General features: G+C 34.2%; 2 protein-coding genes across 4 annotated transcripts; both read left to right on the forward strand.

The window, feature by feature from the left end:
• Window positions 1-3922: 3922 nt before the first annotated feature.
• LOC130625786 (TBC1 domain family member 25-like) lies at window positions 3923-14673 on the forward strand. Of its 3 annotated transcripts, none has more exons than XM_057440896.1 (5): window positions 3923-4322; window positions 4499-4662; window positions 9346-9452; window positions 9790-9947; window positions 12106-14673. In XM_057440896.1, exons 3-5 carry the CDS (start codon window positions 9370-9372, stop codon window positions 13437-13439), a joined length of 1575 nt encoding a protein of 524 aa, XP_057296879.1. In that variant the 5' UTR covers window positions 3923-4322; window positions 4499-4662; window positions 9346-9369; the 3' UTR covers window positions 13440-14673. The 3 variants fall into 3 exon arrangements, with proteins under 3 accessions (XP_057296879.1, XP_057296880.1, XP_057296878.1); XM_057440897.1 differs by lacking the exon at window positions 3923-4322 and adding an exon at window positions 4337-4356; XM_057440895.1 differs by lacking the exon at window positions 3923-4322 and having other exon boundaries at window positions 4363-4662.
• Window positions 14674-18538: 3865 nt separating this feature from the next.
• LOC130625790 (C-factor-like) lies at window positions 18539-25949 on the forward strand. The gene is made up of 5 exons (XM_057440902.1): window positions 18539-18741; window positions 19168-19219; window positions 19883-20076; window positions 25373-25522; window positions 25626-25949. The coding sequence occupies exons 1-5, from the start codon at window positions 18598-18600 to the stop codon at window positions 25848-25850; spliced, it is 765 nt and encodes a 254-aa protein (XP_057296885.1). The 5' UTR covers window positions 18539-18597; the 3' UTR covers window positions 25851-25949.
• Window positions 25950-25961: the final 12 nt, after the last annotated feature.

Raw genomic sequence — 25961 nt, forward strand, 5'->3', positions numbered from 1 at the left:
TTGATCCCAAAGAGCTGTTTTGTTTCCGCGTAGGGGTCCAATGGCGTTCCAAATACGTTACTCATTTTATTATATAAGGGAAATCTTTAAATAAATGCCAACTAATCCAGTATTTGTTCACGATCGTCCGGATGAGGAGGGCCGTCCAGATGATAAACCCGAAGCTCCTTTATCAACGCCAAAACCTCCGGCAACGCCTGGGCCTTCAACGTCAGGAGAACAACAGGGTGTCCCAGGGGGCTGGCATTTCAGAGCAGAGGCAGAAAATATTAAAATCAAAGGTCGACGAGCTCTACGAACGTTTTGAGGAGAGGCTGGGGAAGCCTATCGCGACACTCTACAACGAGTTGAGGCTGGAAGGGAAACGTCTTTTTTTCAACGATATAGACCTTACGGCATTAATTACAAAAGATAAGGGTGGGTTGCGAGCTGCCGGGGATATGATCAAGAGATTGAAGGCAGATCTCGTGCGAGCCCTGGGTTTTCCCGACTATGTTACTACACCCAACAGGGGTAAGGCAGCGGCCCAGGCACTTGGGCAAAAGGTTGATGACATTGTGAGGAAGGACATGGCTGAAGATATCATTTCGATGGAAACGATAGAGTAATTTGTAGATGCCACGGAGAGCTTTATGGAAGAAACTTCATTTGGTGGTACTGATGAAGTATTCACCGAGCGCGAGAGGCGAGGATTAAACCTCGAACTTCAAACTATAAGGGGTAGCTTGAAAATCTTGAAAAGCAAGATGATCTTATACAATAGCGAGATCGACAAGGCGGAGGGCAAGGTGAAAGAACTCGAGAAGCAGAAAGTTTGGGTAGACGAAGGACAAAGGGCTAATCTTGAGAGGGAAATAGCAAAACTTGAGGAAAAAATTGAAAAATTGAACGATTTAAAAGAGGCCACGCAAAATGCCCATAATTTACTATCCTCTGATATCTACAGCCAGCTGAAGAATATCAAGGAAACATTGATGAAAATTGCCGGAGATGACACGTCTTTGCTGGAGAAGCTAAAGATCCTCTTCAAAGAGCAGGGTATAACCATAGCCAGTATAGTCTCTGCTATTGGTCTACTGATAAGCACCATCGTACTTGTAGCTACAGGGGGAAGCGTTGGAGGTGCCGCTGGAGGGGAAGGGCTTTGTAGAGAAGCAGCTGGAAAGATTGGGTAAATTCCTCAAATACCTGGTAGGTAAAGCAGGTGCAGCATTACCCGGGATTATAGGTACCATAGTCTCGTTCTTCCTGAGGGTAGCGGCAACTATCGTCGAATACGCAACAAAACATCTGTACATGGCAATCGTGGCTGCTGCTGGTTTTGTCGTGCTATATGTTGGAAGAGGAAGTAAGTGTGGCTTATTTCAGCCACATGTAAGCAATGATGAGGCCTACCCCTGTTGTAATCAACACGGCCTTGGTATCCTCGTGCTGGTTTTGTGTTGGTTGTTCAGGCGATGTAATATGATCAGGAGGCGTAGGTATTATGGCATGCTTGGGGAGTGTATATGGTATAGCCTGTATAGTATGATCGCGAGCATGTATAGGAGGTGCAGGTGGTATGGAATGTTTGGTAGGTATGACATGCTTGGGAGGTATGGTATGCCTAGGGGGCTCGATATGCTTTGGAGGTGGTTTGATAGCCCTCTCCGTATGCTTGACAATAGGCGTGTTATTCACATTAACCTGGACCCCACATTTACATTGGCAGGTGCGATGAGGATGTTGTTGTTATACCCTACAACTTTGCCTAAGCGCAGGTTCATGTCAGAAGGCAGCATGTACACGCTTGGCATAACAGCAAAATTCACCGGAGTTCGAGCATATTGAAGTACCTTTTCGAATTTTGTGATGTCATGCCCTACATTCTCCTGACGCTGGTACCATGGGATCTGCCTTGCCGTATAGTTGTCCGCCCCAGACCCGATTAAGGATGCTTTGGCTCCTGCCTGCAACCCGAGTAACAAGACCACGTAAACCCGGATACTTTCACTCAGCTTGGTTAGACCTTCCGACGTTAAACACTGACTTGTGTGGATGATGAACTTGGCCCAGTCGCCTGCGACTTGTGGCCACCATCTACCATTTGTCAATGACGACATGACAGCCTTGAACTTGTACAGACTATTAGGATCTGCACCGTATTCCCTACATACCTGTGCATATCCAGAGGTTGAGTTGGGATTTTTGTACTGATTGGATTGTGAAATCCATAAAACATGAGACTATAAGCCTGTTGGCGGAGACAAAGCTGAATTCCATAATTGATCTTATTTCAAAATCATTTGAAAATGGAATCATCGGCGAGTATGAGTTCACCCTCATTATACAAGAATATAAGAAGCAGATACGTCAACGTGTTAAACAGATCGTGAACGCCATCAATGAGCGGGAGCGTGCTAAGCTAATTGCGAAGGGGAGGCAAAAGACACATGCTGAAATTTTAAAAAACGTTCGATCTGCGCAGTATGTAAGCGCTACGTAGAGCCTCCTCCTGAGTATAAACCTTAATTTGGTATATTTCATAGGTCCTACAAGGCCTATGAAATATATGGTTTTTTAATCCTCGCTCAGCAACCATTCTTTTTTAAAGTTCTTATATCGACATTCCACAACATGTACCTGGGGGTAGTAGTTTTTACCTTGCACATACACCGATGATAGTGCCAGGATGGCACTGGCTTGGCATGGTTCATCGTAGTGTCGTGATTGCATTCTTATAGTATTTAAGTTTAGCGTTGATGTAACGGTCCTTTTTCAAAGGCTCTGTAGTCAATTGCTCAGATATCAACTCCTCGATCTTCGACCAGATTTGGCGATACTTTGCAACCCAATCGGGGTACTCTTCAAAATCAAGACTCATCGCCGGTACTGCATTGGCGTTGTACCGGCTGACTCCATGCGGGGACCATATTTTGGGTGTTTTTACCCTGAGGGCTACTACGAGGTCTCGTGCATGGTATCCTATAATGTACCGATTATCCTTACCCCCATTAGCAGGAATGGGGTCCGACATTGTCAGATAGTCCACGTTGATATTGTTGATGTCTGTAAAGGTAGCAGCAAACGAGTAGAATAATTTAGGGTTGACAAGCTCATTCTCAAATTGTAGCATCTTCTTCATTGAAATTGAAACGATTTCAGAGGATTGCATGTCATTGTACATACGCAGCCACCCCCGTTATATGTGATATAGTCCTGGTAGCAGTACCAGCATAAAAGTTTACCATTTACTTCGAACCTCCGACCACAGGTGCTCCTGTCGTGCACATCCAAGATACGTTCACAGTTCCTACATTGTTCCCTTTATCTTATGATTCTAAGGTATAAAGACGAACCTCTAGGTCTTGAATGCTTCGTCCAATCTCCTTCTCCTTCTCTGATTCTTTCACTATTGCTAGGGCCATAAGGGGTAGGGAGAGACCGATGCCAGCCATGAAGGTCATGACTACTGCACTTCCAAATATATTGAATTTTGTTTGATGCACATTTATTAGTAGTATTTTTATAACACACAGTTCACGTCTTTACTGCGCATGCGTTGTGGGCTCATTTGTTGTATGTGAGGGACTTTACTCCACTTGCGTATGATAGCACTGATGTTACTGCGCATCCGTTGATTTTTGAGACGTCATCACAACGGAATTGCCCTACTAGTTGCGCTAGAAATTTTTGACTCATTTTTGTATGATTTGATGACGTCACTGCTAGACATGGCTAAGCACTGACGATTAGGGACTTTACATGGATAAGCACTGCATGGTATCGATTTGTTGTGTTTGACCGTGGGAAGTACTTGATGTGCGCGATGTGCGTGCGCGTGATGTGCAATTGCGCCAGAAGGAACATTTCCCTATCTCTTGTTTTAGGACTCTAAATATTCGTTGGCTTCCAGTGCCTTTGTCCCTCGGCCCCACCAGGGGGCTTACAGCGCCCCCTGGAACCCAGTTGTTTCGGCAACTCGCTTCGCTCGTTGATTGTCACTAAAATCTTAAAATCTACCACTTTGCCTAAGCCCCCCCACTTTGAAAATTGTGGCGGCGCCCCTGTTAAGATCTTATTTAAACTGTCTATTGGCGCAGTTAAAAGTTCTCTCCATATTTGTCGTGGAGTAGGATGTAAATATTTCGCTTGCGAACATAGGGACCTGTTTTCGCTCCGTAACCCTTTATATATTGATCTTGATCGGTCTCGCTGGTGAAAAAGTGTCTGTCCTGTGCAGATCCAAAAAAAAAAATCGGTTAGAGAGGGGTCAGCAAATCAGCGCATCAATCCACCTTTCAGCATTCCTTTAAATTTGTCTCACCTATCTTAACCTGCTGGTAAGACATTTATTCAAAAAGTCTGACGGGCAAAGTAAGGTGTTCCTTTGTAACTCATGGCGGCACTTGCTGCGTAGTGTCGGGGTTATCGTCCTAGAAATCGTTTTATTGTTTTTAGTTTAGTTATTATTTAATGATGATGCCATTTAGTTCAAGCCTTTTTAAATTTATATCAGACTCCCAGCAAGACCTGGATAACAATAAGGATGGAAGAAATTCTGGAGGAGGAAGCAGTTTTGTGAGCAGCCGTAGAAGCTCAAATAGTTCCTTTGAGTTTGTGAATAGCAACAACGAACAACCTTTATTGTCAGAAAGAGAGGCAATTAAGATCAAGGCCTGGGTATGTGCGTGTTGTTTTTATCTTTGTCAGAAAATTTATTTAAAATCACTGCATGCTAAATCCCATGGTATTTAGGGGCTGTCAGCAAATCAATATGTTTGGGGGAAGTAGGAACGAATTTCTTTGTAGGGTGTAAAATTTTGTCATAATAGTTAGCTGCAATTTCGCCACAAAAGAAATCAATATATATGTTTGGGAAGTAGGAACGAATTTCTTTGTAGGGTGTAAAATTTTGTCATAATAGTTAGCTGCAATTTCGCCACAAAAGAAATCAATATAGAAAGGGTTGCGGAGAGGGGGACAGGATGCCCATCTATAGGTTGCAAGAAAAAAGCTTTCCCAGTAGACGGAATATATATATTATATATTTTATTATATTATTTTCATTTTTATTTTTATTTTTCAACATACAAAGCACATATAAATACATATAAAGTTCTCTATATACATTTATATATTATATATATACTGTACAATCTATATAGCAGCAAATAAATACTACTACTACTACTATATAACAGATTATGGTTAGCTAAATACATACTATGCTGCACAAACTAGCTACATTTTCTTGGGATGGACTAAAACACTGTTTAATATGGCATTTTTATATTTTTTTAATGAAAGCTATGAGGATAGAGCTCTATGCATTCTCCCCTTCATCACAGAGCTAGTTATATAGCTAGATACATAGCTAGTTATAATTATGTTTTTCCTATCCCTGTCCAGGATTCGAACCTGACTTGTTTATTTGCAAGAGTGTCATAGCCATTAAACCAAAAAGTCACGATGCCCACATAATTTTACAATTGTCCATTATACCCAGAAGTTTGCAGTAAAGTCTAGTTAACTAAGTGCAACAAAAAAAGACGAGCTAGAATAAAAATTATTAACGAAAAAGGTTGAAGATAGCCCAGATGATGGTCAAGCAAGAAAATAAAAAAAATTAAAATGCTATATTAAAAATATATATTTAGAACTTCTCATGCAAATCTTTTAGGTCAGTCCAACTTGTAAAAGTACCTCAAGATCCCTTTAAACAAGACATGAATGTTATCGATATTGGTCCTATACAGTTCAGGTGAATTTACAGAAATGTAGATTATTCCCCTATCAGGAAATTATTTGTATATTGAAAAATTATAACCCATGAAAAAATTATGAGATTTCCAAATCAGGAAATATTTTTTGCATTTCGGAAAGTGGTTCTGTACTTGAAAATGGCAGTAGAACGACCAAAATGTCATTAATAAAGTACATCAAAACAAAAAGTTGTATCCTTTTTGAATAATAAGATATTATCATGTCTTGAACAATGTTTTGACAGCTACAGCTGTCATTCACGGAAAATATTAATTAGAAGATTGAAATCAACTAATCATATCACAGCAAATAAAGTAATTAACTGTTTTACAGACCTAGATGGAAAAAATAAATTAAATAAAATATTTCTTTTTTCTAAAAGTTTGCCCCGTGTTATGTTCTCCTTGAACCATTTTTTATACTTTACTAACAAACAAAATGATCACGCACGCTGGACCCCCAGAATAATAATCATTTTTGTAAAAGTAACCAAAGAAAGCCTATTTAAAGCCAACCTGTACATCCTAGCTAATACACTGACTCCCAACTGATAAAGAATTATGTAGCCTAAGATATCATCAACACAGCTCCTTCGTAGTTGGTAATCACGGATTATAGATGAAACCTAGCTATGCGATACTTTACTGTTGCAGAGGTGAGCTCCAATTAGACACATATAAAACAAGTCTGTGTAATTGGACTTACAAGCGGAACAGCAATGTATCATAGGCATTATTTCATTTAAATTTATTTTTTAAATTTTGAAACTAAAAAATGCTCCATGTTAATCTAAATGAAAAAAGTAATTATTAGGAAAACAAATTCAGAAATCAAGATTACTCAGCTAGACAAAAATTTTGTGGAACTGGGGCAGCAGTTAATGGCTTAGCTATATTATGCCATTTCTTCAAATTAGGTGTGTGTTTGAGTGTGCAGGAGTGATATAGTCATTTTCAGGAGAGGTGTGCGATCGCACGCGCATGCCTTGGTACACGCCTAAATCGTTTCAGCGTGTGATTAATCGCACGCCTGAAAAATAAATATTGAGTTTTTAAAACCAACCTGTAAAATCCATTTTGTAGCGTGCAATGGCAGCCCTCGAAATAATTTTTGAAGACTTGTCAGACAAAATGTCTGCTACATTTGCAGTTTGGTCGGACATGTCGTAGCTTGTTTCAAACTTTTGTCGAACAAAACGTCTGATAGATTTCCGTTTTGGTCGAACACTTTTAGATCCCAGAATTATTAAATAGTCCTGGTCTTTTTAATCCACGAGCAAGCCTATTTATAGCCAACCTGCCCGTCCTAGCTAATTCACCGACTCCTGACTTAGTTAAAAGAACTACGTAGACATAAATCTCTCTTGCCTGGCCCCTTCGTCGTTGGTAACCAGGTCTTACATACGAAATCAAGCCATGCAGTTCTTAAACTAATGGGGAGGTGAACGCCGACGGAGCACGGATAAAGCAAGTCTGCAAAGCTGCACTTACAGGCAGAACAGACATTTTATCATGGATTTAATTGTAGATAATTTCTTCATTTGACAAAACAATTGGAGACCATAGGAGGTTTGAATTTGATTGATTTTTTTCTTTATACCACAAGTGTTATTTTTATTCAAACAGTTTTAAAAACGAAGTTTTGAAGCCACGTGGATAAAGATTTTTTTTTAATTTAAAAAAGGAAGCATATTTTTTCCTATTTGCTTGTGATGACCTGCAAAATAAACAATAAATTTATGAAAATGACAGTTTAGTCATGCATACTATTTCGGACATGTAGAAAAGGAAGTTAAGATTGAGAGAGTCGCTATACGTAGACGCTCGATCATCGTGTTTGGGGTTCACGATTCAAAACATCCCCCACTTTTCTACCGTAAAATAAACGTGTAGAAAAGATTTACCTTGGAATCCGTATCGCACGCGTAACATTCCTTTGCACGTGCGTTTTAAATCGCACGCCTTACTTGATTTACACGTGCGAATTGTCGAACACCTACTCAAATATTCCTGAAAAAGACTGAGTGATAGCTCTCCCCTTATTGATAGGCCTGATGTTTGCCACATAGTTTTGTTTATAAGAAAATCAAGTGTTTAAAATTGTTTAAAGAATATTGTTTCAGTGTGATATAAAGTTTGCATAGCATTAAACTTTTCTAAAAATCAATAAAGGGAGGAGTTACATGAGTTATATTTTACTATATATTTTTATACAGTAGACTATTAGGACATAGTTGCTAAGAACTTAGGCTGAGAATTGGCTCAAAAACTGCAAGGTCAGGCTAAAATTTTTATGGATATTCTAAAAAGCAACCTGCAAAGCAGTTTTTTAAAATAATGTACTTTTTTGTCTTAATCAATAATAACATTAAAACTTAAAACTAGCAAGTAACTTATTAGCAATTTCAAGACTAAAATCAAAATTTTTCCTTTAAAAGGAAATTTATTCAATACAAACAGAACAGCAACAAGGATAATATGATATCTTACATTTTCAATAAAACAGTGTGCTACTACACGTCAGGCTTTTTCAGGAATATTTGTTGCGCATGCAAATCAACAGCCTTTCTAATTCAAGTCCGCACACGGCAAATGGACGTAGCACGTGCTCTTTACGAACTGAAGGTCAGGGCATCTTTAGGTTGTATATCGCAGAAGTCACCGGTGACATGCGTCGAAAATGCTTATCACGGGCACAGTTCAACATGAAGAAAACTGTACAGGTGATAGAGTCTTCGCAGAACATCTCTCCTCACAAAACCGAGGGCAGGGCTGACTTATTGCCTGCTGTGTCTTGTTGGAGAGAGAACTTCCGGACTTTTTTTTAAATACGATATACTTTTGTGCACTCTGATTGTGTATGAACAAAATTTTGTTTTATTAAGCAACTTTTTTTAGTATTTATTTTTGGCCTAATATTCACGTCATACTCTCCTTGTGTACAAACAATTATTTGTTTAAAAACAGTTTCTTTCGTTTTTATATTTGAGGGCCACCAAAAGGTATTTTAATCTACCTGGTGGTGAAAGTATAAAAATACATTTCAATTATTGCGCAACACCTTTTTTCCTGCTGTGCAAAAAAAGTTAAAAAGATAATGTTCTTTTCTAGTAAAAATAAAATATTACAAGGTCTTTTTCTAACAAAAAACAATGAAAAGATGAGAACTAAAAAGATATGAAAATCACTTCTAATAAATAACTGATCCACGTCTTTGAAACAAAATCAATCACGAGGAGTAATCAGCGTAATAGCCTTTTTCATCGCTCTATAACATTTTAGAAAACGAAAAAATTCACGAGTGCGATAAAAAGCACTCGTAACTTTTTTTACGAGTGTGCGGGCGAGTGCGCGTGCAATCGCACTCGTCTCAAGGAATGGCCTGAAAGCTGTTTCTTATTTTCTTGTTTGGATGTGATGAAAACAAAGTTTATAAAGTAGCTCTTTTTTTTGACAGAAGGCAACGTCAGAAAACTCTACATGTAATCCAGAGCAGGTCAATTTCCTATAAGTTTATCAATGAAATATCTTGTTCCCAAAAGCATAAAACTACAGGATGATGACATGTTTTGTAGCATCCATGTATCCTCCTTTTATTTAGTGCGCCATAAATGGCAATATTGAAATGAAGTCAATGACAGTTGATCCAAATATCACATCCTTTGCTAGCATTTATCTGTTGTTAAAGAAAGCTTTCAGTCTGTCAAAGTAAGTACATCAAGCATCAAAGGTAAAAGAAATAGAAAAAAAGAATATAGTTAAATAAAAGGAACTATGTAAAGGTTATTTACAATGTGTATAGTCCATGTTCGGTTTTCACATTGCAAAGAGAAATTTATTTTGAGAATTAATTTGTTGTTTACAATTTTTTGTGTAATCTTGCTTGTCCTTATGTTTTGTTTCCTGAACTACTTAAAACCCAAATGGAAGAGATGAATCCTAGTGCCAGTGTTTGTAGGTCTGACATGTAATTGCAATCCTCATAATGACTCAGCATAGCTTAATTCTTGTTTTTGTAGCTGTCCTTATTTATCTATCTTTTTAGTGATTTTGACATTTCATATCTTCTACCGAAATCTGTAGAAAACACAACACGTCCTGACATTTTTCTTTCATTGTCATCTGACTGGGACTTAGATGCGGCTTTTCATACAGCTTCTTATCCTTGGTTAGAGATAAGAGTAATACCTGTTGTGAAAGGTGGTAAGTTAGGATTATACTACCTGGACATTCAATGCAATATCCACCCGATTAGGGAGGCAATCAGTTCCAGAATTATGTTTGAGTGAAGTCAATGGCTCATTCCTATACAATGTTATTTTTATCAAAGATTTGCTTTGCTATAGCCCTCTTGGAGGAAATATTTTGGATTAAGATGACATCAACCTGTAGGTTTTGAAGTTTAAGAATTGACAGACCCCTTTTTTAAGAGATCAGACTACTTTTCCAGCTATCGCTCCTATTACAGAGGTGAATATTTAAGTATTAAGTTATATGTGAGTGTAAGACTTTACAAATTTTAATTAGGAATTAGTGATGTGTAATTTGTTGGTGTGGAGACACCACTAATTATGTTTTTGAATAATCATGAGTACATTATTGATTTGAAAGCCAATTTTGAATTCAGAGTATACCAACCTCGTCCCCAGGCCTTTTTCTTCTGCACTGCACTTCCATCAATAAAACTTTCAAAAACATGTATGGAACATTAATGTCAACCACAGCCCCTTTAGCTCAGCATTTAAATTGCTGTGCAGTTACCACACTTATTAGAAAATTTCGACAGATTTGTAACTCACAGCGGCAAAATTTAGCTGATGTAATTTTTTTTAACTAAAAAACATTGGCTACATTACTTTCGTTAGCAATTTATGCTTCCACACAACACCTTTATAGCTTTCTTAGTTACAAAACACCTTGCTCTTTATGTAGTCTTTTAATTTTAGGTAATGGTTTGTTTTGTGAGTAAAATGCAAGCTTTTATGTTTTAGCTCTCCTCTAAATTAATTTTTTTTTCCTAGAAAGGTATTATATTTAAAAAAACTATAGAATGATATACAATAAAAAAAAAAAAAACAGTTAAAAGCATAAATATATATTAAAGTTTAACACAGAAAAAACAACATTTAATTAAATAAATTTAAGGTTTTTCGCAATGGTTTAATTTAACCACTACTGGTGACAAACCTTTCTTTAATTATGAAGTTGAAGCACTAAAATTATGTTAATCGATTTTTCACTAAGAGCTTTTAATGTTTGTGCATTGCTGTAGGAGGCAACTAAACTATATTCTAAAAAAACAATTACTTATTTCGTAGTGATTTTTGGCTTCTTTTTTTCCATAACTTTTATGGGCCTGTGTGACACTTTGATATTTTGTTAATTTTGCTCACTTTTATTCCCCTTTCAAAATAAATCCTTTTAAAATAAAAATCATACACAAATGTGCTGCAAGTTGAATGATCAGTCCATATCAGAAATAAAATCCTTTAAAATACAAATTATGCACATTATTTTTTTTTTATAAAAAATAATTGTTTGTAGAGAACTTTTGTTTCACTTTGCTGTGAGAAGGCATCTGTTCTAGCTATAACAGTCAGTAATAATTAAGGAGTCCTAAACAATACGTAATAGGATCACGTGCCACAAAAAATACTGGTGCTAGTTTAAAAATTTTTTGTGAAAAAGGCTAAAAAGGCAGTTGAGTGTGTAGAAAACTTAATTATTTAAAAAGCTACATCTGGAGTAATAAGAAGTTTTAACAAAAAGTGGAAAATATGCCAGTGTTGCCATGACATCCAAATTTTCAAATTGAGAGAAATTTTTCCGAAGTTTATGGGTGTTCTTTTATATTGATACATTATTTTTAGTTGTCTGTCACGTTGGTGTGACTAAATGCATAGCAATTATTCGAATAATTGTACATATCTCAAATTTTTTTACCCACTTTGATGTCTTGCAAAATTGCTGACAGCGATTTCTTTTGATTCAGTTGTTACTGCTTGTGCTGCACTTGTGTCATGTCTATTGAACATCAACTTAAATATGGGGTGAATTAGGTTACGTTGGTTTACCCATTTTCTTAGCAAAATAATTTTTCAGTAGCTACCCTTGCCGAAGATTGCTAGTGCCTGATACAAAGTATACATTGGTGCCCAAAATCTTAATATTGGTTTGTTAAAGATTTATGCACTGCAAAAACATATAAAAACAAATATTTTGCATTTACATCCCGTTTAAAAGATCAAAAAGGGGCATTTAAAATGGCTACCGCCAGACAGACTATACGGATAAAAAAGTTTATATGTACGCCTTTTGATAATGATGATAGCTTTTGTTTTTATTCTGGCTTTTTGTTTAGATGTTGCTGATTGGCATGTTTTAGAACCCATAGATGCTCCTCCCGTGAAAGATATAAAATCGAATTATCTACAATTACCTCTAACTGTGTCACTTAAGCATGAAGTTAGCAAAAAGTTTAATAAAGTTCTGGATGTTTTTGTCGATCCTAACAAGAGAACCCCATTGTCAGAGAAAGAATGGACTAATTTTTTTGATGGTAATGGTCGTATTATGTCTCCAAAAGACTTTCGTATTCGTGTTTTCCATGGAGGATTGGAGCCAGGATTAAGACGTGAAGCATGGGTGCACTTGCTAGGTGTTTACCCATCAGATTTGTCAGTTGAGGAGCGTACACGATTTCTTTTTATGAAAAAACAAGTATACAAGCATTTGAAAGAAAATTGGCAAGCTAGAAATCCACAAGAAATAGAGCCTGTCACGCATATGGTGCACAAGGATGTTTTACGGACAGACAGAACACATCATTTCTTTAATGTACCTGAGGACCATCCCAATATTTTATCGTTATATAATATTCTCACAACTTTTGCATTAAATAATCCTGAAATATCCTACTGTCAAGGGATGAGTGACCTTGCTGCACCACTATTAGTTGTAACTGAAGATGAAACTATGGCGTATTTATGTTTTTGTAAGGTAATGCAAAGACTTAGGTGTAACTTTTTATTGAAAGGGACTGCACTTCTGCAAAAGTTTGGTCAGTTGTCATTGCTTCTGCAGAGAACAGATGAAAAATTTTATAAATATTTGCAAGATATTGATGGTGGCAATTTGTATTTTTGTTACCGCATGCTTTTGTTGGAACTAAAGAGGGAATTTCCATTTGTAGAAGCACTTCGTGTAATGGAAATCATCTGGAGTTCTATTCCTCCTGATTCTGACGAGGAATCACAATTAAGTTTTTACTATGGATTACTTCAATCTGATAAAACTGCAAGTAACGGTCGGGTATCACCAGCAGTGGAAGGACTGTTTAGGCCGAATTACTCCTGTGATAATTCTATTGAAGAAGACTTTGTCAAATTAGAACCACTTCCACATCCTAGATATTTAAATGATGGATCCCCGTTCCCTCTGTTTTTATGTTTAGCAATACTTTTAATCAACAGAGATCATGTTTTAAATAATCAAATGGATTATGCTATGTTAGCAATGTTTTTTGATAAACTGTCACGAAAGCACGAGTCAGGAAAAATTTTATCTAAAGCAAGAAATTTATATTTTGAATATATCAAAGCTTATTTAGATGGTCAAACAGTAAATCCTAATGAAAAGGAGAGAAAGACCATGGAAAGTGCTCATGGGATAAGTTCAATCGCTGCTCAGTGTTAGACTTTTATACATCACCTGTTGTTCCGAAACATGATGTACATCCATTTCTGTCAAAGTTTTCTGTGTGTCTTATGTTCTATAAATAAAAAATGGTGCTTGGAGGAATGCAGATAAAAAAAAGTTTGTTTTTGATGTTTGTATGTGTTCATGTTTTATGTAGATTTATCATAATAGCCAATGAAATTTATTTTGCTATAAAAGGCATATGGTAGAGCTTAAAATCAATAGGAATTGCTTTCGGTAACAGAGATGAGGCCATTGAATATTGTACATTTGTTGTCAGTTATGAAATATTGTTTTTTTTTGTCAAAGCACACTGCAGATACTGATATAGGGTACCTCCTTTTACCAAATGTTACACACAATAATAATTGTTTTACCTTCACAAAAGTTAGAGCTTAAAGAATTGATTAAAAAAATATAATATAATGCTTGTGTATAATAATACATGTGTAGATATTGCTTGTTTTAATACTGAATGTTCACTCTGCCAGTCAGTTATGATAATTAACAAAATTGTTAAAAAAACCATGAGAAATTTGGGTGGCCTGTCCTGGCCAGAATTTCTTTTTGAATTTCATAGGGCACTGAAAGATATTCTGGGGTCATTTGGTTTAAAATTAAAAAAAAAATTCTGCTAGTATCCATCTAGCATTTTCATATTATTTAGTTTTCTCTTGAAGGGTAAATTGATTGAGAGAAAGTCTGGAAGACCAGGAGGTTTGGGTATAGGCATACCTTGGCTACCCTTAATTTTTTTTTGAATTGTACAAAATTATGAATTAAACATATTAACAATTATTTATATAACCTTTTTTTGAAATGATTATAGGAGAATTTTTAATGTATAAGAAAGTAGTTTTTATGTTATGTTTTTGTATCAAAAAACTAATAAATCATTGGATTTTGCAAAGTTAATTTAAAGAAATGCCTCAAATTTTGTTTCTGCACCTAAATTTATGAAAACTTACAAAATTATTTTTCCTGATTTAATGATTTTCATAATTCTCAGAGAATATGGTATCCAATGCTCTTTATGGACAGAATTCTAAACTTAGATGTCAGTGTGAAACAGAGAGGTTGGAATTTATGAATTATTTGGATGCAATTTTAGTGGCAACTAAATGATTTTTACTAATAACGAAAGTATATTGTGATATTTTCTTGTGTAAATTTTAATTATTGTATTATGTATATTTTAAAAAACAAGCAGTAATTGATTTTATCTTCAAAATCCATTTATTGCTTCTATTTGTTGTTGGCATGAAAATAAGGTTTAACTTGACATGACTATAATTTTTGCCATTCTGTAAGATTTTAGGTAGGCGTACGATGCACAATAATTCTGTGTGTGCAGTGTGCACTGACGTGCATGTGTGATCTTCTTAAAAAATTAAATTTTTTAAAGGCAAAAGTAAGATCAAAATTCTGTTACACAGCGCAAGGGCTACTGTGTTGGTCTGGGGAACATATGAAAAGCATTATTCCATCAAATTCACATAGGGGGATTTAAACCCATGTACGAAAAATTGTGACTGAAGTTATTATGCAGGGCTTGAAATCCAACCCATTTCAGGCGAGTCTTTACAGACTCGCGTCAAATACATTGCACAAGTCCACCGAGTCTTTTTAGACTCCCGTAAAAATAAGTAACAAGCGTTTAATTTTTTTTAATGTTATTTGTTTACTTCATGATTAACAAAATGACATGATTAAACATATTTAAAATAATATAATCTCTACTAAGTTTTTTTTATATCAACTATACTTTTTACACATGGAAATACAGCATTTAACCTAAATAAGTTTAGTTCAAGGAATAACTAGAACATTTAGTAAATAAAGTAAATTAAAAATGCACAATAAAATATCCTTGAAAAAATCTAATTAGCTAAGCTTCATTCTAAACTTTTTGCGAGAGTCCCTTTGGACTCCCATTACCCTGACTTAGTCTCAGCGCGAGTCGGACTCGCGTCAGATTTCAAGCCCTGATATGTTCTGTTATTGTCAAAGATTTTTTTGTGATTTTTTAATTATTTTCTTTTAGTTTATTTTCAATTTTAATTCTTTGAAAGATGACCATAAAAAGATTGCAATATTTTATTAATAAGATTTTATAGAAGGCTTGAGTTATAAATTACAAAAACACTACTGAATGAAACATAATATCACTGTATCCTGTTAACAAAATATTTTTAATAATTAGTGCAGGCACAAATAAAAACAAATCAATTAAATATAGGTTTCTGAAAATAACAATTTAAGTCAATGATAAGGGTTGCAAATTTCCTTTAATGACTTTTGTTTCTACGTAATTTTAATAATTTTGGAAAGCTGGGGAAACATACAAAACATTGATTTGCATGTGCAATTAAATAGTGGTATCCTAAAAAGTTGTTTGATACAAGGTTTTAAACAAATTTGTCACATGGAAATGCTTGAGAATAAATTTTGCATATTTATCTGAATGTATTAATTGCAAACAACTTTAGGCACCGTTAGGCACTCTCAGAAAACATTTTACACATGTACTGTTGATTCACAGTTTAAATGCTTTTTTTATGCGGTCACATTTGACTTATATTTCTTCTGTTGATATAATTGTAGTTGTCAGTAACAAAATTCTTTCAGTAGCTTTATTTTTGTGAAAAACTATAAACATTTTTAAATTTTGGCACACTTTGTTTAACCACAAGGAGAGAAATATTGCACAAGTACCATTGGATTTTGTGTGAGTAAGAATTGGAAACAGAATGCCTAATTTGGTGGTTTAAGACATTAATAAAAATGTTACTCCTTTGACAGGCTGGTGGAAAAATCCAAGGTCCAAGAACAATGAAAAGAAACCATAATTTTTTTAAAACATATGTTTACCCCTTGGCTCTATTGTATTTTTGATTATGTTATCAACCTGTCTGTTCCAAAAATAAGTGAATTAGCCCAACCATAGAAAACTGGTCCTATTTTGGTCTTGAATGGTCCCCATAAAAATGACTGGACTGATGTCACTACCTTGTTTCTAAGTTTGATTCTAAAGTGAATTTACAGAGATGATGATGATGGATGATGGATGATGGATGATGGATGATGGATGATGGATGATGGATGATGGATGATGGTGATGATGATGATTGAATAAAAGGTATCTTCATGGGTCTAGCAAACTAATAAAATGAAGGATAAATTCCAATTAGGAAATAATATTTTGATAGCTACTAAGAAATCTGGTTTATACCTTTACAAAATCAATGCTTAATTAACGCAAAGTATTATATACAATACTTGAAATCTATTTTATTGGTATAATTTTTACAAGAGAAATAATTTTATGGTATTTGTACAACGTTTTTCTTTTTTTCAGATGTAACTGATCAGTGTACTATTGATGCGTCAAAGGAGACAATACAAAAGACAATTGGGACACATGGATTAAATTGTTTAATTAATAATGCCGGCGTCGCCAAATTTGGTGAGAAAAGCATTTCAAAAGTCACGGCTGACACTATAAGAAAGATTTATGAAGTAAATGTTATAGGTCCTGCTAGGGTCACTAAGGTAAATCGGTAAATTGTTGTTCCTTCAACTCGCTCTAAATGTAATAGTTATTTGGTATGTTTTTGTGCAGAATTTAGAAGAAAATAGCTAGCTAGCTAGTTCAAAAATTTTTAAAGTCTTTTACCAGAAACTTAATTTCAAAGCAAGGTAAGTATTTATGTAGAATGAATTATGGATATTGAATATTTGTAAGGTACTTTTGTTGTTTTTAGTTATATTTAGGTGTCAATAAAATATCCAAGGTGTTTTGTTCCTTATATTTCTCAAAAACTTTTTCCCTGTCATAAGCTTGACTTTCGTGTAAGTCACTAAAGTAAAAAATCAACATCTCATTTTGTAGCCCCTTTAAGATGCAGTACTTTATGGTAGCTTGTATAAATAAAAACTAAATACCACAATGTTTAGTTTCAAATTGTACTTTTCAGATCATGTATAATTCGATAAGAAATTCAACCCTTTATCATTTGTCTAAACAAACTTAATTTTTGATGTGTGTTTCTTTTGCCAAACATGGGTACTTTTGCCAAAGGAAATATCCTGAAGGCTTAAAGAGATAGTGTAATTTTTTTAGCAGAAAATTGCGGAAAAACAATAAATTCAATATAAATCATCATTATAAATCATCATAATTCCTAGAAACCCAAATGTAAATATTTGTTTACCTCAAACTTGTTAGCCTGTTTACACACAGTTATATCTACAGAGTGCATAGATGACAACTTAAGCCTGATTAATTTTTTTGTTATGTCTTCTATCCAGCAGCTTTAAACAGTTATAAATACAGTGGGAATGACAATCTCTCACTTTTTCTTTGAAACATTTTGCCTTTACTGATAAATAGGCTTAGACTTTTTTATACTCTGCAGAGACTCATTCTAAGAAAAAATTGTATTATCTCATTTAGACCTCCTTCCATTAATCAAACAAGCTTTGTTACAAGTTGAGGGTGACAGTATGAACACAGCTCGAGCATCTATCGTAAATTTACAGAAAAAGATAATGGAGCGATTTATAGGTGGAATGGGCAGATGTTGCCTTGGTAGTTTCAGCATTGGCACAAGGATTGTAACAAGTTGTATTTTGATATATTTTGTAATTTGCTATTGTTGATCTTTTTTATATATTGCTAATGAATCCAACTCTGTCAGAAAATTTAGTTAACATTTCAGAGTTAGAACACAGAGTTACTAACCTATATTTAGTATCCAGTTGTTGACCACAATTCATTAGTATATAGCATCAATTTCCTAAGCCTTGCTAAAGGAATTCAAGTGTTAAAAACAAGAGCCACATGCAATATTTTTTGCACTATATTGCAATAAACAATTCTGTACAGTTTTCATGAAAAGAAAGTCATAATATATAAAAAAAAATTGATAAAAATGCAGAGTTGATTAAGATCCTAATTTCTGTTAGTCTTCTGTTGTAGATATTTAATGTATTGCACTAGGAACCGTTTGATAACTAGTACTTTTTATGTTGATATTGACTTGTAGTGTAGAAATATTTATAAATTGATTTGGTTATCCTTAATTAACAAATAAATAGCTTTATCTCATTGTGTTTACTTAGCTTTTTTTTCTTAAAGAGGTAAACTAACTATATGCTGAAAAATAAAAAAATCATGTTCGCAAAGACCATTTTGATAACTGGTTCTAACAGAGGAATCGGACTTGAACTTGTAAAGTTGTTGGCTGGTCAATGTGAGCATTTGTTTGCTGCTTGTCGTTCACCACAGGATGCCACTGTAAGTTGTCCTACAAAATATTTTGCTCATTTTGTAAATGATGACAGTTTACTTGCAGTTCACTTATAAGTTTAAGGCCAAATAACTTGGAACCAAGTGGAAATAAATTAAGTCATCTTCTAACTCTTCATCAAAAGTACATGATCTCCTATATATTTTCTTGATCAGTGTTTCAAGCTCTGCGCAAAAGAGTCAACAGGTGAATAAATTCAAAAAATAATTACTTCACCCGTTGTATTTAATTTATTGTGTATGGACAGGTCATTGCATACATCATCAAACAACAGTGTGTTTTTATTGTTCTTCTGCCTATGTGGATTTTTCCACAAGTCCTTTTAACTAGTATGTTGTTGTTTTTGGGATTTTAGAAAAATTTTTGATTGATAGTCTTGATAGATTGATGGTCAAGTTGTTAATTTTTTGTAGGATTTAAATTCTATTGCGGAAGAAAATAAAAATATAGTTGTCATTAAAATAGGTATTGTGTTCTTACATTGCTTCAAGGCAGCCAGCAGACTAAATAAACTTTATTCAAGTATAGTTATTTTTAAAAGAGTTCAGATCGCCTTTGATCTGTAAATATTTCTTTTGTTGATTTTGTTTTTTCACTAGGATTAATTAAAAAGGAATATTTACAAACTTTTGGACCTGCCAGCCTAGTACAGGTGATATAAAATGCCCTGTGTTTGTCCGTCCATCCGTGAGCCAGTGCATGTGCGTATATCCATTCGTTACTAGCTGTTCTCAGGCATAAATCATTAGTTTTTTCTGATTTTCTGCACAATGACAGGGAACAATAGACCCTCAAATGTAACGCAGCCAGATCTCTTAGAACCTTTTTTCCAGCCTAGTAATTGTGGATTTGTGAGCAAAATGAGTCAAAATCCAGGTTAAAGTTTTGCTTGTTTGAAAAGCAGTTAATAAACAGAAGAAAAGAAAACTTTTTTTTAAAATGGCCATTATAATTTAAAAATTAACAATGAAACACTCACTGATGAGTATCTTAATTTATTATGTATGTTATGCTCCAAAGCATTATTTTTGTCTTTATCTTGTATTTAAATGTTTAAAAAGCCCTTTATCAAGAATAAAAGATTTTGGCTAACTACTATGATGTTTTTTTAATCACTTTTTTTTGCAGATGTAACAGATCAATTTACTATTGATGCTGCAAAGGAAGTTGTGCAAAACACAGTTGGAGAGAAAGGGTTAAACTGTTTAATTAATAATGCTGGCGTTCTTAAAACGGGCGAGAACAGCATTAATGATGTTACAGCTGAGTCAATGAAAAGTGTTTATGAAGTAAACACTGTGGGCCCTGCCATGGTTATTAAGGTATTGTTTCAGATTTACATTGGAGATGTCGATCAAACAAGTCCTAGGATGTAAAAACTGTATTATTATTATTTTTAAATTACATAAAAAATTACAGAATAAAAATGTTTAAGCTAGCAAGTTTTCACCCTCGTGAAAGGGTGTTGTTGTTGTTTAGAAGCCTTATCTTCTCTCATAACTACTTGTCAGTCATTGTCGATTATTGCTTCAATTAGATGCATCATTTTAGCTTTGTCTGTGCACAACAGTGGTTCACAACTTGTTGTGAACAAGGCTTTTGGTACTATAGAAAAATCAAAATTGCTGATACAGAATTTGATTTCTGGATGCTTTCAAAAGGTTAATAGGAACCTTGCAAGTAAGGACTTGCCTTCTTTTAATTTTCCCATTTTATTTGATTTAAAAGTTTTACTTGTTCCATCTTGAAATATTTCAAATTCTTTCTTTTCAATGGAGCACATACTGAAGTGTCACCATGCAATCGTTCTTTGTAAAAAAAAACTTTGTAACTACAATTTTTTGGTGGATTAATATCTCTTCTGCTGCAGCATTAGGTAAAACAGCCTTTGAAACCACTTTGATAACACCATCTTTGAAACTGACCTCAAAGGTATTTATTAATTCCAGTATTTTCTTAATTTTCCCAATCAACCTTGACAAGTACAAACCAGTTAACTGATAATATCAGTTATTCTTTGTTAATAATTTTGTACTGTACTGGAAGATAAACTGTTCTGACAGGGAATTTCAAACATGTGCAATTAAGAAAAAATGATTTAGTGGATTTCGTGATAGACTGATAAAACCTCCAGCAACTTTCATCATTCTGTTATCTTGCTTCAAAGCATGGACTGGTCCAATAGATGTAAATGGAATTAAGTATTCTCTTTAAGATATTCTGATGTTGTAGGATCTGTTTCCTCAAGCTCCAACATCAAAGCAACATACACTTGAGACAACCTTACATAATTTATTTGATCGTGCACAAAGAAATATTTAATGAACTTGTTGTTGAATTTGTTACAGAAGCTTTTAAAGCTAGGAATAAAGCTTGCATTGTAAGTACAATAATGTAGTTCACCAATCGGAATTACATATTTTTCCCCATATTTTTTCGTCTCTCAGAAGTTTAACATTTTTCATACAATTGCAAGTCAAGGGTAACATTGATTCCCTGTACAGACTTGTATTAAGAGATGATCAATCATTCGGTGGACATAGGTAAAAAGGTAGACCTTAACACATCGTTAATGAAGCCTTATTAGTTAATAGAGGCCACAATGGTAATACTCTGGTTATTTCATCTTTCAATATTTGACTAAAACTCTATATTTAATCACTCTCTCTGTCACATTTTACGATTCCCGAAAAACTTGGAAGGACACTTCTGCAGCATTGTCAAAATGGCTTAAATCCAGATTGACCTTAGCATACAATGTTTTTTATGTTAATAGCGTAGTTTTAACATTATTTACTATTGGAATATTAGCGCTTCAAACACTAATTAACGCTAAGTGTTTGTTATCACATTTTCATGCACAATCACATACATTGTCCTCGTATTTAACATATTTTGACTTTTAATAGTTTACTGATTTTCTGCATGGATGTAGTTTTGTGGAATGTTTTGCTAACAGTTTCTTTATTACAAACTTCTTTTCAAGACTATTGGCAGATCCACTCCTTAGAGTTAGGTGGAAAATCAAATCCTTTTTTTTAAAAAAATTGTAGAATCATTTTATATGCTGGAAAAAATTTTCAGTTAAAAAATTCTTACAATCAAAAATTAAAAAAACAGTTCTCTTTCACTTTCATCTTAGTATTTTGTTGCAACAAGTACTTTGGATATCAATACTTTTTGCGACATTCGTGACAACAACATGTGCTGTAGGAACTTTCTTGCTTTAATGTGTTTTGAAGTGATCATGTTATCCTACTCTTCTAATGTGAATTTTAAGGAAGATGAAGAATTTGGTTTATCTCCTTTTCTTTCAACCAGAACACAGTCAAAGTGAATTAGCTGTAAGTTGGAGATTTTGAAAAAACAGCAGTGCTTAAAGCTGCAACGTGGAAGCTAAAAATCTGTGGTACCAGTGCAAAAAGCGTAAAGTTATAGTCACTGAAACTGAAAGTTTATGTTGTCACAGTTTTCTTTTCAATGTGTATTTTTCTTCCTACATCTATCAATTACTTTCTATTTTGTCTCGACAATGATTGGAGTTTGAAAATGCTAATTATAGCGACTCCTACTCAGTATAGTGGTCTTCGGGAGACATTGTTTTTTTGCCAGTGCTCTCTGCTATATTAGTCTTGATTATACGGTCACTAAAGACTATTTTTTCTTTGCTTCTTACTTGTGTGGTGCCAAGTGTCAAGTGGTATTTCAGCAATAATGTCTGAAGAAATAAAAACTCAAGAAAACATTTTGATTAAACGTTTTTCACAACAGTGTTGGCCATTTATAATAAACTGGCCATACCACAACATTTACTTAGTCACTAATACTCTGCATGACTATTTTGTAGCACATTCGTTAGAAGTGTGCTATTTGTTCCTCTTTTGTTAACACATCTGCTAACTGTTTGTTGGAAGTCTACTTCAATTCAACCTCCTTTTGATTGATGCTGGGATTCCATTTTTATTATTGGCTCTTATGATATTGTTAACAATTGCATAGTTAAACTTTGTGCTCAGCTGACACATCAAATGAAATATTTGGCCTTGATTGAGATGATACCCAATTTAATTGACTACAAATGCATCGAAACTTGCTCTTCATGTGAGAGTTTGCGATGTCTGTCGTTGGTGCTTAGAATCTCGACTTGTTCAATGCTTGTCACATAGTTTTTTTTTTCAATAGAATTCTTTTATGTTGAATCTGATATACTTAAAATTACTGCAATCTTCCAACCAAACATGGAAAAATTTTCTGATGGGTGCAATGATCTTCACTTAAAAAATTTGTGATCCTCCATACCCATAAAAAAATCATCAACATTTATTACAATTAACAAAGAATTCTAGTAGTCAAACTGTCATCAAAAATTAGAGAGTTTGTACTGGAGATATTTGTGAAAAAAGCCTGAAATTGCAAAAAATTTAGTTTCTTTGATTAAAGTAAGTACTGGAGACTAGTTGTGTATACAGATCTAATACCAGTAAAGTTTAAATCAATGTTTCAGCGTAAGTTCGACGGTATCTGGGTGAAAAATCAAATTGGCTTAAGGGGCATAGACTTAACCGACCTATTAAGGAATAGTCAGTCTCGCTCAATGAGCAGACTCTCCTTCACTGTGATTTTAAAATTATTAGCTTGTTAGAATATTAAAATGCTTAAAGATATTGGGGAGCATGAAGGAGATTCCAAAATAGGTTGTAATACAGCAGTAGGTTGTGAAACCTTAACTTTCTTACCAGTCAGTCTTACCAGTTAAAATAAGTGACTTTGCAGTCATTACACGTAAACTTATAAACAAGTCCGGAGCATAAAAGTTTCGGTATAGGATCTTTGAATGATAAATAATTACTCAGGTGCATATTAGAGGTAAATACTACTTTGAGTCTATGCGTCTTGAGCTATTTGATATGAGTAAGTAAAGTTTAATTTCATTAGTAGTATATTTAGTTCAGCATAATGCTTTTAAAAAATAACTTCTTACGATGGTTGGGTTTAGTCGTTATGTGAATGTCTTGGCAGAAAAATTTAAATAAAGATAAATAAGACATGATATACGTAAACTAGCTTGCAAAACACAGATGTTAACAGTCATAATCAATTTTGAGCAACCAAAGATGGCGCTCAATGTTCATAACTTGTGCCACTGCGATTCCATAACTTTAAAACTGCTCATAAATGTCACTCTGATACTTTAAGACTACAAGTCTGCAGTTTTCGAATCTGGTTTAATAGTTTCATCACCATGTATTTAATTAGCTAAGTGGTAACGTTCTTGCTTTGGAGGTTGATGGTTCCGAGATCGAAACCGGTAACGTTACATTTTTTCCCATATTTTATACAGACATTTCTATACATGCACCTGGCCAGTTTTTTTTTTTGTTTTACTATTTACAATTAAACGAACCATTTCTAAGTTTATCTAAGCTGGGTTTGATTACAGGGCTAGGCTATAAGATTCCCTTGACTGGCGCATGCTACTCTTTAACCCAACTTTGTTCCCACTTATGGGCCGAGCTATAAAAAAAGCAACAACCAACCAATACACACGCGACTTTTAGTATCAAATTGTTATAAATTTGTTGTTTTAATTGGAAAATAAACACTTTTAATTACTGCGGCAGTGCCGGGTAGTTGGAAATGACAATATTTTTTCTTCTCTTTTTCTCATTTTTTTTGGTTTATGTTTCAGGGAAACAGATTGTTAAGCTTTGGAATGAAAAAATATTTGCGACTTTCCTATAAAATCCTAACAAAAAAATTTGACTAAGATGGGGTTTGCTCCTACGTCAAACACGCTTAAAATCAGTGAAAATTTTCATTGTGGGACAGACACATCAGCTTCTTATCAATATCTATAGCCTCTACAAGGTAGATAAAAATAATCTTCTAAATGTAAGTCATGTAAATGTAAACCAACTTAAAAAGCTATCCTTAATTTTATTGGGTTGGTTAATTCATCTAAAATTGCTTATATTTGCATGCGTTTTTTTTTTAATTTTTATATTTTTACCTTCAGTAATTATTATCTACTGTATTGTTTTAGACTTAGTATTTTGTGAAAAATCAACATACCAGTGTGACAACAAATAAAACACGTTTACCTTATAACAAGGCTGATTAGTATGTAGAAGTGAGTTGTACACAACTATTGCAAGATACATTAAATAAAAGACTTCTGGCATTTCTAAAAGTAAAGGCTTGATTATTCTTTCATTTCCTCCTAAATTTGCTATAAAATAAATCATTTTTAAGACTTAAAATTAATGATTTTGTTACTGGGATTTTTAGTCAGTTATTTTGCGCATTATTATTTCAAGCATCCGTACAACATGTACATCCATACAAGTTGATTTAACGGACATTTGCAGACACTGGGAGTAGTGTTGGCCATTCCTGAGGATTTCTCTGACAGGTGGATTCCTGTGGATTTCCCCAACAGGTGATTGCCATTCTACTCATGATAGATTCAAAATTACAATAATTAATTGAAATGTTAATTACTTATAAATAATACATTTATATTAAAATGTCTGATTGGTCAATTTAATAACTTATTTTGAAAAAAACTAATTCCAATGGCAGTAATTCACTTCTTCAGATATAACCAATCTTATTTAGACTTTCCTGCCATTAATCAAACAAGCTTCATCACAAGTTGAAGGTGATGGTATGAACACAGCTCGAGCATCCATACTAAACATGTCTAGTAAAGTAGCATCAATGGATGATAATAAATCAGGAAGAGCTTATAGTTACAGAATGTCCAAGGTGAGTTTTTTGGATCTGTTCATTAAAACACAGTTAACAATTTCTGCATGTATTTTTCCTGAGATTTATGTAGGGTTTAATAAATTTTTATTTATATCTTTAGATTGCCCTAAACATGCTTACGAAAAACCTGAGCATCGAGTTAAAACCGGATCGCATATTAGCTGTAAACTTACATCCTGGTTGGGTACAAACTGACATGGGTGGACCTAATGCATTAATCTCATCAGAGACATCTGCTAAAAGATTGTTGGAAACAGCTGCTATGTTTACAGAGAAAGATAATGCACTATTTTATAGTTGGGATGGCGAGCTAATACCATGGTAGTGTAATGATGGACAGAAATTTGGCTATGTTGCTGTAAATTTTATAATTTCTTTTGTTGATCTGTATGTCCACATATCTTAAAATTTAATAATTTTGTGATTCTTTTTGTAT

This window comes from Hydractinia symbiolongicarpus, chromosome 14, assembly GCF_029227915.1.
Source record: "Hydractinia symbiolongicarpus strain clone_291-10 chromosome 14, HSymV2.1, whole genome shotgun sequence".
Classification (NCBI taxonomy): Eukaryota; Metazoa; Cnidaria; class Hydrozoa; order Anthoathecata; family Hydractiniidae; genus Hydractinia; species Hydractinia symbiolongicarpus.

Coding starts and splice junctions, on each gene's coding strand:
- LOC130625786 (XM_057440895.1), top strand. CDS start 4,456: ATGATGATGCCATTTAGTTCAAGCCTTTTTAAATTTATATCAGACTCC. Junction 4,663..9,345: donor CAATTAAGATCAAGGCCTGG/GTATGTGCGTGT, acceptor CCTTTTATTTAG/TGCGCCATAAATGGCAATAT. Junction 9,948..12,105: donor AATACCTGTTGTGAAAGGTG/GTAAGTTAGGAT, acceptor CTTTTTGTTTAG/ATGTTGCTGATTGGCATGTT.
- LOC130625790 (XM_057440902.1), top strand. CDS start 18,598: ATGCTGAAAAATAAAAAAATCATGTTCGCAAAGACCATTTTGATAACT. Junction 19,220..19,882: donor TATAGTTGTCATTAAAATAG/GTATTGTGTTCT, acceptor TTTTTTTTGCAG/ATGTAACAGATCAATTTACT. Junction 20,077..25,372: donor GCCCTGCCATGGTTATTAAG/GTATTGTTTCAG, acceptor AATCTTATTTAG/ACTTTCCTGCCATTAATCAA.